Below are 17,096 nucleotides of genomic sequence, written 5' to 3'. Positions count from 1 at the left end.
CCATTGCAAGGTATTATGCTAATCTATCATATATCTCATATTATATTGCAAAGGGAGAAGTACCAGTCATTAGTAAAGGACCAATCATGGTATATCATAAGAAATAGTATAACACTATGTGCATGGTGGATAATAAGCAAAATGTCAAGGAAAGAAAGGGAGGGAGGATCGGAGGAAATGAAAGGGAAATGAGAAGAATGTGAAGTCACATAAGGAAAGAAAGAAGGAGAATGAGAACGAGAAAGAAGAGTAGGAGCAGCGAGAAATTCAAAAGAAGAAAGAGGAGGAGCAAAAGGAGATAAATGAGCAGAAGGGGAGGAAGGGTATTCATAAAGAGGAAGAGGGGTCAAAGAAAAGCATGAGAAAGACAAGAATGACAAAAAAATTCCCCACTTCTTTAGGGCATTGACATCCCATTCATCTATGGACACGTGGTAGGTTTTCTTGTTCACCAACAAACAAAAGAGACTAACTCATTTTAGCTATTCCATTTTTACCTACCATATTTTTCATGATTGATGTGAAGGTTATCTTTTCCATTGTGGTATAGTTTTAGGAAATGTGCCTCTCTAATTCGATAGATTTAAAATGATAGATATATCTATTGCACCCAATAGATTATTTGTTCAATTAGTGATGATATGTTTAAACATGGACTATACAATGTTTTCTGCCGTTGAGAATGATAAACGAAATAACATATCCAAAATATAAACTACTTCATGAATGTTGATATTTTTGTATTTAGAAAAAAATATTATAAATAAAAGAGACATACGTAACATTTCCGCAAATATAATGCCAATTGAGCATGACTGATAAATTGGAAATAATTAGTACATGTAGTACTTTAATATATGATATGAGATGGCTTGATTTTGTAAAATGATTCTTATACTCTTGTTATCGTGCTAACCATTGTCTATGTGCACACGAACTGTAAGAAGAATCAGAGCATCGTCCAGCCAAGATGTCCAAGGCTGATGTGATATGGTCTCCATCTGGTGATTCATCTTCTAAGGAAGCAGCATCAAGTGACAATTTGCAAGTAATTAAGAATACCCGTCCAATGGATTGATTTATATTTAGGACTATTGTGTTGGCTAAATTGGCTTGTCAATGATTCATATGGCTTGTTATCTACCTAACCTGTATGCACATCATTTGGAGCAGAGTAGCCCGTCGTCCATCCAAAGAGTACAAGGTTTGTTGAGGGCAAAAATGCTCTGCTGCTCCTTTAATTGTTATACCGGTCTGCTGACTTCAAGCAACTAAAGATTCCGCTCAAAAAGCGTATGAAGGAGCAACATCAAGTGACAATTTGGCTAGTATCTAAGAAGCCTCGGATGGAGAATCGAATTCAAAATGAGTAGTCCTACCTGTTCTACACGCGCGCGCGCACACACACACACACAGATATATATATATATATATATATATATATATATATATATATATATATATATATATATATATATGATTAAGATGGCTTAGATGTTGTCTCAGTCTTGACTCTGGTAGCTAGATATAGCGGTCTTATACTATAAAATGGTTCCTATCTAAATCCTCTTGTCATCGAGCTAATGAACTTTGCCGGCATAAAATTTATACAGGTGTATTCGCACCAGAATCCGTGTGCACGGACTTAACCACGTGGCAGAAATCTTTTGGTAAAAGGCATGGTAAGCAGAATCAACTTCCGATGTTCAACGAGAGAAATGGTGAGAACCAACTTGGCAGAGGTAAAACTTGTTTCTTCCTTCATTCCTTCCTCCTATAAGCGTGCTCTTCTATTATACCGCCAGTACTAATTCGAACAAACTTGAAGTGAACTATCTTGATGTAAGTCTGCATCTTTTTATACGAGTTCTAATCAAGTTTACGGGAAGGCTGGGATAAACATCGCGCCAAAAAAAGGCTCACGCCCCGCTTTATATATAAAGCAATGATCATGCAAACCAAGCCATACAATATGAACCAGCAATACACACGCAGAAGGCTAGATACAAGGGTGTTAAGGACAACTACACAACCCCGAAAACTCGAACACACTACACGAGGAAGCAACTTGGAGACGTCGGAGCTCTCAACCGTGAACGAGTGACCGCGAAGAGATGAAGTCGTGCACGACGAGCCGGGTACTTCAAGGGCGCGCCATCAAGAAGGGCAAGACATTGGAGCGCCGCCACCGCCTGATCCAAGGATCAAGGTTTCCCTCGAAGCAACATGAAGGACGAAGAGTAGCCATGACAACGCCTTTAACATGGAAATGACGCCCATAGCTGCCGCCGCTGTCGTCCTGGCAGAGCCAAAGTAGGCTTCCACCTCGGCAAGCACTTCTCCTTCAAAACATAATATGACAGGCTATGGCCGTCGCGCCAACGCTACCGACCACCGGACTCTGGCTACCACGCCGCCTACATGGCCATGTCACCTAGTCAACGCCCGAGCCGCGAGCTCCGCCCCTAAGCACTGCCGCTCCCACCACCAAGGCCGCCGCCCCGACATCCATGGCTCCAACTCCACCCTCGCCCCACGCTTGCAACCAAGATGACAACTGAGATGGGCGGGAAGGCACCACCTTCCCAACCCTGAGACAACTCCCAATACCACACTCACCCCCGGTCTAGCCAGCTCTAGCCTCCACCATCCCACCTTGCTCCTCCGGGCAAAGGCAAGCTCCTCGATAGCGCACCGCCACTAGACAGGAGGCAAGGATGACATCAAGGCACCCCTGCCGACAAAACATCCCTCAACGATGGGCGAAATTGGAACAGTCTAGCCCTTTGGGCACCCTGCACACGCCTATCTTGGGGATGGAGCGAACCCACTCTCAGATCGATGCCGCCACCGAAGACCGCACCATCCACCACCGTTACATCTGCGGTGAGCAGTAGGTGCCGCAACTCCCTCGATGAGGGCGGACACGAAGGCAGCAGCAGCCTCGCCGCGCCCAGTTCTAGGTTGCCAGCCTCGGCCGCCGCAGCCCCGCCCCCACCACGTACCTGTGCTCCTCGACGCCGTTGGCTCCTGACCGACGCCCACTAAGATCTGTCGCCGCATCACGCCGCCGATGCACGCAGATCGGGCGAGGTCCGCTTTGCTGCCGCCACCAGCCACGAGGTTGGGAGAGCTGGGCGGGGATTGCCCAGGGGTCCGCCCCGCAGCCACCTTCCTTGTAGGCCGCCCGGGGTTTATAGGTGGCGCCTTCGGCGGCTGCACAACGAGAAGGGGAGTCGGCGGTGCGCAGGGATCGCCCCCCCCCCCCCCCCCCCCGTGTCGCCAGACGCGGGAGAGTTTTTCTTTTTTCCCTGAATTACTATTACAATGTAGGGATAAAGGTCGCAGAGGCGTCTAGTGACTCAAAGGGAGAAGGAAGACGCCATGGAGAAGACACGGAGGTTCAAGTCCGAGAGGCCCTCCGCCGTCAAGGAACTGAAGCACACTGATGTCTATGCCTCATACTTCATGGTAACTAATGTCTTCCTCCTGAGTCACTATGCACATTTTCAAAGCCAAGCATTTAGTTTCCCCTTTTTTTACTCTCTGTATTACTTGTTGACAGTACTCATATGTACTACTATTTGACTCCATTGCTCACTTACTGATCGACTTGGGACACTTTAGATCATCCCGAACATGTTCATCGAAAGTTTCCCCCCGAAGGACAGCAGGAAGATAACGTTGTGGGACCTGCAGGCGAAGCCATGGAAGGTGTGGGACGAGTACACCAGCGGCGAGTGCCCCCGTGCGGCATTCAGCACCGGGTGGGGCGCGCTCGTCATGGAGAACAACCTGGAGAGGTGGGACGTTTGCGTCTTCGAGCTCCTGGACCATGACTATAACATCAAGCTGCATGTCTACATGGCCGTGTGCTGGAGATCACCCCTGCGTCATCGCCTCAAACCCAGCCACAGACGAGTGATTGTGTGCCTGAAAGTGGCAGACGTGTTAAGATTGTCGTTGTCAAAACATAACGTTTGGAATTATGTGCTTCCGTTGTTCGCCGTGACCTAGGGTTTTTCCCTTGCCCCGAATTCCCTTTATATATATAGTATGTGTAATCCCGAAATATTTGAAAGTTCCATCCAGCCGCCGGGCCGCCGCCCAAACCCATCTAAATCTCATCGAGATCTTCTCCCGTCCTCACAACCAACGAACCTCCATCTAAATCCACATCGAGATCTTCTCCCGTCCTCTCCTTCGAATTTGAATCGATCGAACGCCCCTTGGAGAGGCCTGTATTCTGATCCATCGAGATCGCGATTGGTTCACTGCTACGCGCTTGGTAAGCCCTACTACGGTATATCTGATCTATGCTAGATCAACAAAATCTTTAGCTTTTCAATCTCCTTGGCGTTCTACAAATCCATGGTGTGCATCGTGCTTTTGTTCTTCCCACCGCAAGAAATGGCGTTCGTAGTTCCTAAATGTATTTTTTCAGCGTAGATTCAACTTGTGGGATATAATTACAGGTTTTAGCCGGTTGACAAGATTGAATTCCTTCTTCTGTCGCCCTGGGCGTACATTCCTAATGATGTATTCGGTTTTATGCTACCTCTTCTCCAGTGATAGTCGTTGTGTTGCTAGTTAGGCCATACTTTTCTTGTCTCAAGACAAGGATGGTGCAAATTTGAATCATCCATATATGCATGCTTCTTGGTTTACCGAATTTGCACAACAGAATGATCGAATTTGTAAATCTCTTCAAGAAAAATAAATACGTTAATTTGGCAAATGCTCTAAAAGGATAAGAAAAAAGGGGAGCATCTGTTACTGGATAGGCAGATAGGGTATCAAAACCGCATTGCCCAGCGATATTGATATATACAGATATGCAAGTATGCCGCAACACAAAATTATGCGTGCATGTACTTGTGTACTTGTGTGCACTGCCGGAGCTTCGTTAGGGCAAAAGTGTGACGTGGCCCGCCTCAGCCTTTCTATGAACACCTAGCCCAGCCCTCACCTTGGCCCGCTCAGCAAGAGGTGGAGCGGAGGTCTAGCCGAAAAGATCAGCTTAGTAGTAGCCAACGTTTTGGCTACCGGATCCCAAGAAAATACCGAGGGTGGGCGAGAAACGTGGATACCACGGTTACCGTGAAATTCCGAGGAAATACGGCTCGAATTTTTTAAATGCAATTTGAATTCAAAATTTTCTGAGCTAGGACATATTAGGGCTGAGAAACTGCAAAGATGGGAGAACCGGGACTCGACCTAGGGACCGACAGGTTGCGTGGGGATGGGAGGGCCATGTTTACAACCAGACCACAGTAGCTTACATGCTTTAAAAAGTTTCTTTCCCTACTTGACCAGACTGTCGCCGTTGAAATTCAAAATTTTCAAAAAAATCGAATTTTTTTGGTCAGTACGCAGCTTTCTCGCGGGGTAGCGAGAAACGTGGGACCGGGCGGTAACCGAATTTTCCGCCCGGTACCCAAAACCCAGGTAGCAGCGTGAAGTAGTGCCAAGGGCGACCCATCTCTCTTGCTGCGGCGGCGAGCGCTTTTTTGATTCTCCTGTGAGGTCGGACACCATGTATTTCCTTTGTAGCTGGGCCACTGCTTGTGTGTCCAATATTCAAATATAAATATGGGATACATTTTGTTCTTTTTCCTTCCCTCAAGAGCTTCTATGGTAATTATATTTATGTTGGTTGTTAGTTTTATAACAAAGAAGTCTGTAGGAGTGCTCTTGAAAATAACTAATGTAGTTAGGAATATCCATTGCAAACAAACTTGTGTTTTATGTATATTCAGCTCTCGAGTAAAACTTGAGTAGTAATATATGTATCATTGTTACCTTTGCCAAAAGTGTTGTACTAATATATGCATATATATCTCCTATTGTATTGCAGAGACAGAAGTGTGTGACATATGTAAAGGTCCAATCATGGTACACCATCAAAAGCAATATAGCACTATGGGCATGATAGATGATAAGCAGAATGTGAAAGTAAAAGGGGGAGGTGAAAATGTGAATGTGAAAGAGAAAAAGAAACGAAACAAAGAAGAAGGTGATAAGAAAAAGGAGGAGATGAAGATGGCTAAGTATAAGGAGGAGAAAGAGAGAACGAGGGGTAATGACAAGGATAATGAGAAGGAGAAGGAGAAGGATGATCGGAGCAAAATGGAAGAAAATGAGAAGAAGATGAAGGCACATAAGGAAAGAAAGAATGATAAGGAGAATGATGAAAAGGAGGAGAAGTCGAAGGAGCAGAATGACAAAAAAAATTGCCCGCAATTCTTTAGGTCGCTCATAACCAGTTCATATATGGAACAAGTGGTAGGTTTTCTTGATTCATAACAGCAATTAAAGAGACTAACCCATTTTTGGTCCTCCATTTTTATCTATCATATTTGCATGATTGTTGTGAAGGTTCATTTTTTGTTTGCGGTTGACTTTTGGAATGGTGCTTACTAATTTGACAAAGTTAAAATGGTACATATTTCATCACAATTCTTGTTCGATTGGTCATTGATATTTTTCAAACATGGACTATACTATGTGGTCTTACTTTGGAAAGGAACAAAAGAGAGGTAACATATCCGCAACATATATGAGTATTATATCCAATATATAAACTAGTTCTTGAAAGTTGATATTATTCGTATTTAAAGTTTTGTAGATTGTAAAGGAAAGAGACACATGTAAAATTTTCCCAAAAATATAATGCCAAGTGAGAGTGACCGAGACAATATATGCTTGTTTGGATAGGGCTTTGGACCCAACCCTTGAATTAGTTCAGATTGATTATTTACTCCGTTAACTATTACCAAACTCTTGAAATCAATCTCCAACACTACTATCGAACTCGTCACTACTAAAGGGACAGAATTGATCACTTTTGATGGGTGCCAGGCTCATCACTAATCTGTTGTCAGTGGAGACTCATCCATCACTCGTGGGATAGGACCCATCAGTGGAGTGCCTTACGACACCGACAGTCGCTTTGTTGCTGCTCGTCACTGACCATGTCAACACTGATGTATGATTGTCCTTAAGTGGTGAAGTTAAATGCTATGTATTCATAGTATGCAGCACATATCATTTTTAACTATAACAAACATTTCATATAGATTCAGAACATTTGCTTCATAGATTCTGAAAAACTGCAACACCACACATTCATCTGAACGTAAAATCCATCGGCCATTTCTAAGACATAGCACACAGCCTTTTCATATTATTTTTTAGCTTTGGGTTGTGCTTGACATACTTAGTCATTGATTAATATGATAACATATGTTGCAGACAATTCCGGAAGACTTCCACAAATACTTGGAAGACTGTACAGGAGTGGTTTCACTGAGAGGTCCAAGCGGAAATTTATGGCCCGTAGAGCTGGCTAAAATCTCCGGGGAGCTATGCTTTGCACGTGGATGCAAGGAGTTCCTCTGCGACCATCGCATCGTGTATGGCTACCTGCTGGTTTTCCGTTATGACGGGAAGTCACAGTTCTCAGTCACGGTATTCTTGCCAACATCGTGTGAGGCGCCGTACGCGTTTCTCGCCGAACCGCGGCACATGGGCGCCACCGCTGTGGCAGCAGAGGATGAGAATGGGCACACAGGCACCAATGCAGATGGTACTGCCCCGCAAGAAGAAGATTCTCACATTGGCACAGGTGCAGATGGTACCCCACAAAATGAAGGAGAAGAAGAAGATGCTTCAGAAGAATATGAAGGGTTCGACAACATGAGTGTCGATGCTAACGGCACTGGTCCACAAGAGGAAGAAGAAGACGCATTATCCGAGAATCCGGAGAATGAGGAAGACAGTGAATGGCGCAGCGCACCATCGCATCAACAGAAGGAGGATCAAGACAAGATCGACAATGGTTTTGTGGTCGGGAAGAGGACTAGGTTCAGGAAGGTTGATGATATCATGATAGAAGTGGTCGGATCCAGGAAGTCCAAGGCTAAGGAGGGGAAAAGGCATGAAGCTCTATCTGGTGATTCGGAGTGTGAAGGAGAAGCATTAGGTGACAGTTTAGCAAGTAATTAAGAAGAACCCTCCCACACTGATCGATTGATTTCCAAATTATTAGTACCACTTCTACTTTTTACATATATATTGGTTTGAAATGGTTTAATATTGTAAAATGATTCTTATGCTCTTTTTATCGCTAACTGTGTCTCTGTGCACATCAATTATAAGCAGAATCGGGGCATCGTCCACCCAGGAAGTCCAAGGCTAATGAGGAGAAAAGGCCTGAAGCTCCATCAGGTGATAGTTTGGCAGGTAACCAAGAATAACCCTCCGATAGATGATCGATTTCAAAATAATTGATCGTACTACTTTTTACATATATATTGGTGTGAGATGGCTTGGTGTTGTAAAATGTTTTCTGTGGTCTTGTTATCGAGCTAACATGTACATGTGTGGACATCAATGTAAGCAGAATTGGTCCGTCATTCACCCAAGAAGTCCAAGGCTGAGGGGAAAAGGTCTACTGCTTTAGCTTCTAAAGGAGCAGCATCACGTGACAGTTTGGCAGGTAATTAAGAGGAAGCCTCTGATCGAGAATCGTTCAAAATAAGTAGATTTTTTCTTGCGGGTAAAAAAGTATTACTTGTTTCACACACACACACACACACACACACACACACACACACACAGAGACACACACACACACATACACATGTATGTATTAGTTTGGGATGGCTTAAATGTTGTGTCAGTTTTGATTCTGCTATCTAGATAGCAATGGTCTTGTACCGTAAAATGATTCCTATATAAGCATTAGGTGACAGTTTAGCAAGTAATTAAGAAGAACCCTTCCACACTGATCGATTGATTTCAAAATTATTATTACCACTACTTTTTACACATATATTGGTTTGAAATGGTTTAATGTTGTAAAATGATTCTTATGCTCTTTTTATCGAGCTAACCTGTGTCTCTGTGCACATCAATCCAATTATAAGCAGAATCAAAGCGTCGTCCACCCAAGAAGCCCAAGGCTGCGAATGGGAAAAGGCCTCAAGCTCCATGTGGCCATTCGGAGTCTGAGGGAGCAGCATCAGGTGACAGTTTGGCAGGTAACTAGAATAACCCTCTGATCGATGATCGATTTCAAAATAACTGGTACTACTTTTTACGTATATATTGCTATGAGATGGCTTGGTGTTGTAAAATGATTTCTGTGCTATTATCGTGCTAAAATGTACATGTGTGCATATTGATGTAAGCAGAATTGGTTCGTCGTCCACCCAAGAAGTTCCGGGCTGAGGGGAAAGGGTCTGCTGCTTCATCAGCTTCTAAAGGAATGGCATCAAGTCACAGTTTGGCAGGTAATTAACTTGAAGCCTCCGATCGAGAATTGGTTTGAGATGACTTAAATGCTGTGTCAGTTTTCAGTCTGCTATTTAGATAGCAATGGTCTTCTCTGCCGAAAAAAGATAGCAATGGTCATGTCATTGAGCTAACTTGCGCGCATATAGTTCATACAGGTGTATTCGCGCCAGAATCCGTATGCAAGGACTTAACCAAATTACACAAATCTTTTGGTAAAAAACATAGTATGAAGGCTCAGTTCCCGATGTTCAATAAGAGCAATAGTGAAAACCAACCTTGTAGAGGTAAATCTTCTTCCTTCCTACGCTGATTACAACAAAATTTGAACTGAACTATCTTAGTAATTTGCATCTTCTTTCATACTTAGTTATCGTCAAGGTTCAGAGAAGGCCGGAATTAAAGTCGCAGAGACGTCCAATAACCCAAAGGGACGAGGAATACGCTATGGAAAGGACACAGAGGTTCCAATCCAAGAGGCCCTTCGTGATCAAGGAAATGAAGCACACCGATGTCTATGTGTCGTACTTCATGGTAATTGATCAAATTCTTCTCTGGATGGATACACATATTCTAAAACTGCATTGCTCACTTACTGATCGACCTGGGACACTGCAGATCATTCCAGACATGTTCGTTGAAAAATTCCTCCCGAAAGAAAGCAGGAAGATGACGCTGTGGGACCCACAGGCGAAGCCATGGAAGGTGTGGTACGAGTACACCGGCGGGGAGTGTCCCCGTGCGGCGTTCAGTGCCGGGTGGGGCGCGCTCGCCATGGAGAACTATCTGGAAGAGAGGGACTTGTGTGTGTTCGAGCTCCTGGACGATGACTACAACATCAAGCTGCATGTCTATAGGGCCGTGCTGGATATCAGCCCCTTCGCCCTGGCCCCAAAATATCGTCAACAGGGTTGTGCATAGCCCTTTGTTTTTGTTCTAGTATAACGTTGATGATGGAGGTGTGTGTTGGTGACTATTTTGTTGAATTATTATCAGATCATATACTTGGTGAATCATGTTTATGGCTGTTTTATTGAATATTGGCATTCATGGCTTTTCTTGTCGTGGTAAATATCAATATATATGTGACTTCTTTAGAGAGAAAGCCATTAGATAGCTCTTTTTTACTGCATCATTGATCAGAAATGGTACAAGAAAGTTCGGCAGTTTGGTCCAATTAAGACACATTTCTTCTTGCGTCACTCTTAAAACTTATATATTGATACGGGATGCCACATATCTTAAAACTTTTTTTGGAGGAAAGCCGTCATGGCCGATTTTATTGAGCAGGATTCAAAGATATCTCATTTTCTTAGGCAGCTCAATCAAAATCAGGAGGATCATCAAGCCATTGATGGTTACCCTCGGTAAACTTTGCCAGATTATGAGTAGCCCTATTGGCCTCCCTAGGGGAATGAGAAAGAATTACACTAGGGAAATCGTGACAAAGAAAAGTACACTCTTCATATATAGCAGCCGCCACGCCTAGAGAGTTTCCACCATTGTGCATGACCTCCACAACTTCCATGCAATCACTTTCAACTAATAGTCTATTGCACCCTACATTGCCAGCAAGAACCCAACCGTCTTGAAGGGTGGTAGCTTCAACAGTAGGGGCATCCAGTGGCGGACCTCGAGTTTGACTACCGGGGGTGCCAACCTTATCACTTACAATAAAAGTACCATGTATGGCCATAAAAATTAACAGTTTAGCATTTTTAACCCTAGAATACACATAGAATTAGACTAATTACTACTAGGTAAAAAAGTTTAGCATTTTGGAGGGGATGCATGGCACCCCCACTAGATCAGCCACTGGGGGCATCATCAACAAATGGGAGGTTCCAGCTTCCACCTATGCCAGGAACAACATGATGATCCCGGACAATAATGCATGTCCATCCCGAGCCAGTGTCCTCGTCGAAGGCAGCGTCAACATTCAGATTTACAAAATCTTCAGGTGGTTTAATCCATCCTTGTCTGCCAATCTGAGCACTAGTCAATTTGTTAACTCCTGCAAAATTTAATGCCAGCACAGAGATAGACTGGGTCGATCTAACCGGCGCTTGCAAGATGTCCCATGAGTACATTTCCTTCACTCCCACCAAGCATACCAGGCAACAACAACGACAAGATCACACTTTCGAACACCTACCAGATACGGTGCAGCATTCTCATCCATTAGCAGTCGCTCGGGAGGCCCAATTCCATCAGCCACTTCAAAGCAAGTGTCTTCAATAATTTGTGTCATTGCAAGGCATGACCAAATTTCCTTTATTCTACCACATTTAAAGAAGACATGATTCATACTTTCACTGAACATATAGGGCATTGGCTAAAATTCTGCATATGCCGATTTGCAAGGCCGCCAATAGGAAGGAATCGCCCCATATAAAGCATGCCAACAATGCATCTTCACCTTAACAGGTGTTTTCAAAGCCCACAAAGCTCTCTAGATAGCGTTGGTCGACGAAGAATTATTAGGCCTTGTCATCCGTAGTTTTCGACCATGCCGATTATCCCATTCAATATAATAAGCAGACTTGACCGTGAACTTATTGTAGTGCGATGACACAAAATCCTCCATCATCACAATGGCCAGCGGGATTTCAGAATTCTTTCCGCGTCAGCGGCCCAAAATAGTTCTCTACCCAGTGCTTCATCCTATACACGGTTTTCCTGATCAATTAGTTCAGCAACCTTTGTAATTACTATATTTCCTCTCCTTGTCATTAATTACCTTCCTAGTTGGGCTGCTAGGGATCCAACAATCATTCCAAATATCAGCTTTATTACCATCTCACACCCTCCAAATATGTCCTCTTTTAAAAGTTCGAATTCCTGCCCAAATGCTTTGCCAACTATAGGAGCTTCCCTTTTTCAGTTCACAATTTAATAGAACACCCGAGGGAAAATACTTAGCACGAAGAACTTGGGGGCATAAAGAACCTGGCGCACAAAGAAACCTCCAACATTGTTTGACAAGAATGCCAGATTGGAACTCTCCAAATCTTCGAAACTTATACCTCCTTGTTTCTTTGGGATACACAATTTCCACCATGCAAACCAGTGCATATGCTTCTATTGGTCAACATATGCCCACCAGAATTGGGACATTGCAGAGATTACTGTCGGGGAAACGACACCTATGGGATCACGGGGATCCCTTCTACGGTTGGCGGGGAGAGAGCTGCGTAAAGAGCAGGTGTAGTGATCAGTGTGAGGGATTTTTACCCAGGTTCGGGCCGTAATGGTGCGTAAAACCCTAGTCCTACTTGAGTGTATATCTTGTGTTCTTGAGCTCTTGAACTAGCTGCGATGCATGCCCAGTCCAAAAAGTCCGAATCCTCCCCCATTATGCCTAGGACCCCCTTTTATATGTCAAAGGGGTCGCCACAGTCGCACACAGGAGGTGGAAAGTATCTACAGTGTACGAGCTTATTGCTGACATCATAAGACAAACGCATTCAATGCGCTGCCTACGTCCCCTCTTACCTTATCGGGGGTGGTAACAGAAGCCGTCCCGTCTATGGCCGCCTCTCCCTGCCTTGGCACGCGTCCAGCTGACGAGGCATGCAACGCTAGGCTAGCTGGCTGCTGCTGTGCTGGCGCGGTGGTAGAGCCTCCATGAAGATCTGCATGCTGCCACGCAGACGCCTGCCTAGTTGGCAAGCTGGTCATCGCGCCAGAATGGCTGTGAGGTGGCGAAAAAGCCTTGTCGGGTGCGGGCCTGGCGGTGGCCCCACAATTGTCCCCGGCAAGGGTCTTGTCGAGGGCCTCGCAGTCGTCCCGGCAAGGGTCTTGCCGAGGGTCTTCGCTCTTCGGTCCCCATGTAGGTTGGCAGGCCACCAGTCTTCACAAAGATCTGCATGCTACTATATATGCATGCGCCCCTGAGCTTTGGTCTTGCCGTTGTTAATGGTGTCAGAGCCCTTAGCCTCAAGGGTGATGACCTTGCTGGTGCTTTCGCAATGCCCCGGCAAGAGCCTTGCCGGGGTTACGCACGCCTCCCCGGCAAGGGTGTTGCCGGGGTAGGTGCAGCTTGCCTTCTGCTCTCAGTTCTCTGTCTTGAATGTTGTCTTGGTAGCCTTGTACGTTTCCTTCTGCTGCCCTACCGAGCCTTGCCCAGGCGTGGCTACGACTGCCCGTACACAAGTAAGGGGTACAGGAAAGCCCATACTTTTGTACACCGATAGGAGCCCCCGGGCCTGGGCCACACATAAGCATGAAGCGTTGTTGGGACAGGCCCAGAATAGTGTGCGGGCACGCGTGGCAGAGTTTAATCGTTATAAACTCTTCGTTAATTGTGCTTCCCCATGATCCGCATTGAGTGCGTGACGTGGGGGTCATGCGTGGAACGGCCGCAGCACACTTGCGTCACCTCGTATTGAATAGTAAAGAGGCGGCCCGTGCCTTCCCCATAAAAAGAGGAATTCGCAGGGGCGCTACTCATTTACAAAGTGTGCTCGGGTCGTGGCCTGCATGGTGCCGCACACCACGATCACGGAAAAAACGGTCGCCCCACTTGTCTTTATGCCTCTGGCTCGCTCGCCATTGTCCTCCATGCCTTAGGAAGGGCAGGCGGCGGATGCGGAGGGCATCGGCATTAACACCGAGGCGGGAAACTGGGCGTCGCTGATTGGAGCAGCGGGTCGGTCCTGATTCCCCGCGCCTCAGGAGGCCGCATTGGTCGAGCGGGGCAGTTGCCCTTGGGTTGGGAGGCCAGGCCCCGGACCTGCCCTTCTATAAAAAGGGATAGGGACGGTGCCTTCCCGTATTCACCTCCTTCCTCTCCTTTTTGCTTGGTATCCTTCTTCCACTCGCCATGATGAGAGGGCGTGCTGGTGCTTTAATGGCGCGACAAGGGCTTCTGCTTGATAGCGTGCCCCCTCCTCCGGAGTTCACGGTGGCAGAGCCCGCCGTGAGAGGAAGAGGGAGGGGTCGAGGTCGCCGCGGCGCTTAGGGAAGAGGAGGACGGGGCGGCACACCAGTCGCGCCTCCGCTGGTGGCCCCTCCGCTGATGGAGGGCCATGTTAGAGACCAGCCACACGAGTTCTTCATCAGGTTGTACAATCCCGTGTGCGGTCATCTCCGCCTCCCTACCTCGTTTGCCCGGGTGATGTAGCAGGACCCGCTGTATGCTTTGAGGTTGCATATGAGGGGCTGCGGGAACGATAGCATGTGGGTCGACGTCGACTTCCCTGCCCCTCGCGTCATGTATCTTCGCCATGGGTGGAAAACCTTTGCACGCGTCCATAGCTTGTCGGAGGGGCGCGTTCTCTAGTTTATATTAATGGGGAACGACCTGCTCTCCGTCAAGGTCTACGGGAGCTCGGGATTCCTTTTAGGGTGCTGCACGAAGAGTTCCACCCACGGCAGAAGCTTCTCTTCGAGCGACAGCAACAAGCAGGACCGCGACAGCGAGGACGACGACAGCGGACGGGAGGACGACGACTCCAACTCCAGCTGACCATCAGTGGCAGCACCATCATCTGCAGCGCCCCCTCTCCTGGCAATGCACCTTGCCGAGGGTTGTGCCCTGCTGGCTCTGGTGTTGGTGGTCGAAGGGCCACCTCCGCCATGCTCTCCATCGGCGCGTCCCCCCCTCCCCCCCCCCGCATCTTCTTTGCCTTCACCTGCCATGCCTGGGAGGAAAGAGGCAAGAACGGGGATTATGGGGCACTTATCTTTTTTCCAACTTGTGGGCACTTCCCAAGTCTTAGTTTTAAATAATGTAATCTCTCAAGTCCATGCTTATGTTTTGTAACATTCGTACTTGTATCAGCATGCTAATGAAAAAGATGAGCCTTGCCGGAGATCCATGCATGTATATGTCCATGCAGAGGCGAAAACGCCTCTTTAATGCAAATGAACGCGTTTTTCTGGCAAGCTATCTTGCTGGCGCCCTCTGTGCCTGCCGGAGAGTCACATCTGCCGCGTTACAGACAAAGGGTCTAGCCCCCTGCCAATCTCTTTTTACAAAAGGCTACTGCGACCATTCTGACCGAAGCAGCGTTCGGGTCGGGGATGAGAGCACCTAAGTCTAAGAAGAGTGGTGAGGTTTTTTAATGCACAAGTCATAGGTTACAAACATGAATGGACAAGAGGTAAACTTTATCTGTCAGGTTTGCCGGGGATTGCTGTGCTAGGCAGTCTTCTCAACTTCTTGTTGGAGCCAAGTCCACGACAGGAGTGACAGGACCGAGCATCTTCACGGCTAGAAAGAAGAGAGCACAGGAGCATGGAACCTTGGCGGTTTGTCAGTATCTGCTTGGATCTAGGGTTCTACAATATCCTGGACTAGCATGCATGCATATATATATATAGGGCTGGACTATTCTGTTACCGGTAACAGAATATTATTCTGTTACCCTCGCCCACTATAAGGCGTGACGCGTCCAGGACCGACCCACCCCCAATCCGACCCACTTCCTACCGCCGGAGGCAACCGTCGCGGGCGAGCGAGCGACGACGGCAACCGGAGCAAGGAAGCCCGCGGCGCCGTGACCAGCCGACGGCGAGTTTGCATCACCGACCCCTGATCCACAGCCACCACTCCCCCCGACGCGCCGCCATCTAGACATGCCGCCGGCCCGACCGCCGCCACCATCGGTCGCCTCGTCCGGCACTGGAGCATCCCCGCGCACCTCCCCGCCACCGGGCACAGGAGCCTCCCCGCACGCCTCCCTCCGTCTGGTGCAGGAGCCTCCCCGCTCGCCTACCCGCCGCCTGGTGCAGGAGCCTCCCCGCGCGCCTCCCCGCCGCCGGTCGCCGGAGCTTCCCCGCGCGCCTCCCCGCCGCCGGTCGCCGGAGATTCGCCTGGGCCGTGATCCACGCCTCCTGCCTCCGCCCCTCGACGGACCTCGTCGACAGAGCTCCACCACAAGCACGGTCGTCTCCCCAACAACAATGGCTCCGCCTTCCAAGTTCTTGCCAATACGCCGCCAACGGAACGAAGATGGAGTCACATGCAACAAGATGCAGGTGATGAATCCTTCCCACACACATTACTAGCAACACCAAGTTTTTGATATCTGGGTTTGAATGAAGATAGGTACCATGTTTCTGTCAATTTATCAGTTCATCAGTTTATCTGTGCTGCTATGCTCTGCCTACATGTTACACTATTAGGTTCATGAGTACAAAATTGTGTGCTGCATCTGTGCTGCATTAGTACATTGCAAATGCTTGCATCAGTTCGTTAACACCCCTGCCACTTGATGCACAATTAGGATGTCGAGGTTACTGTCTGTGCATCTAGTATGCTATCTTCAGTTCAAGTGAAAAAAACTGTTAATGAAAAAAAATATAAAATTGCTACACAGTAAGTTCAGTGATGCATAAACTGGCAGTACTTGTAATGTAGATGCATTGATGCACGATTAGGATGTCGAGGTTACTGTTAGTGCACCTAGTGTGCTATATTCAGTTCAAGTGAAAAAAACTAAGATAGATAATGGGGCAAGTCATGTTACGGACTCGCCGCCGCAGGCGACGCTGCAGCACGCCACGTCGTCGCCTGCTACGGCTCGTTCCTAGCTCGGCCCTGCTGGGATGGGGGAGGGGGGGTCCCTCCCCCCCTCCCCCCGGCTCGGCCTCGCGCTAACGCGGCAGTGCGCTTGTTTGACAGGCACAGTGCGGTTATTCTGTCCCCCCACCCCCACGCACCCACACCCCTAAGATAGATAATGGGGCAAAGTCCATACAAGGAAGATGTGTCACTACAACTATGCCCCTCGGTACGGTGCGGTGCGGAGGCAAGTCATGTCCCCCCGCCCCCACGCACCCACACCCCTAAG

At 47.4% G+C, this 17,096-nt stretch overlaps 1 protein-coding gene across 3 annotated transcripts; it reads left to right on the top strand.

The window, feature by feature from the left end:
* Positions 1-4,066: 4,066 nt before the first annotated feature.
* On the top strand, positions 4,067-10,324 carry LOC123042190 (uncharacterized). 3 transcript variants are annotated; one of them, XM_044464696.1, is made up of 10 exons: positions 4,069-4,288; positions 5,858-6,285; positions 7,255-7,984; positions 8,164-8,244; positions 8,405-8,500; positions 8,934-9,044; positions 9,198-9,296; positions 9,447-9,584; positions 9,668-9,831; positions 9,916-10,322. In XM_044464696.1, exons 2-10 carry the CDS (start codon positions 5,893-5,895, stop codon positions 10,216-10,218), a joined length of 2,115 nt encoding a protein of 704 aa, XP_044320631.1. In that variant the 5' UTR covers positions 4,069-4,288; positions 5,858-5,892; the 3' UTR covers positions 10,219-10,322. The 3 variants fall into 3 exon arrangements, with proteins under 3 accessions (XP_044320628.1, XP_044320631.1, XP_044320630.1); XM_044464695.1 differs by having other exon boundaries at positions 7,255-7,999; positions 9,916-10,320; XM_044464693.1 differs by having other exon boundaries at positions 4,067-4,288; positions 7,255-7,999; positions 9,456-9,584; positions 9,668-10,324.
* Positions 10,325-17,096: the final 6,772 nt, after the last annotated feature.

Source organism: Triticum aestivum, chromosome 2B, assembly GCF_018294505.1.
Source record: "Triticum aestivum cultivar Chinese Spring chromosome 2B, IWGSC CS RefSeq v2.1, whole genome shotgun sequence".
Lineage (NCBI taxonomy): Eukaryota > Viridiplantae > Streptophyta > Magnoliopsida > Poales > Poaceae > Triticum > Triticum aestivum.
Note: the sequence above shows the minus strand (reverse complement) of the source record. Positions and strands in the feature narration are given on the sequence as shown.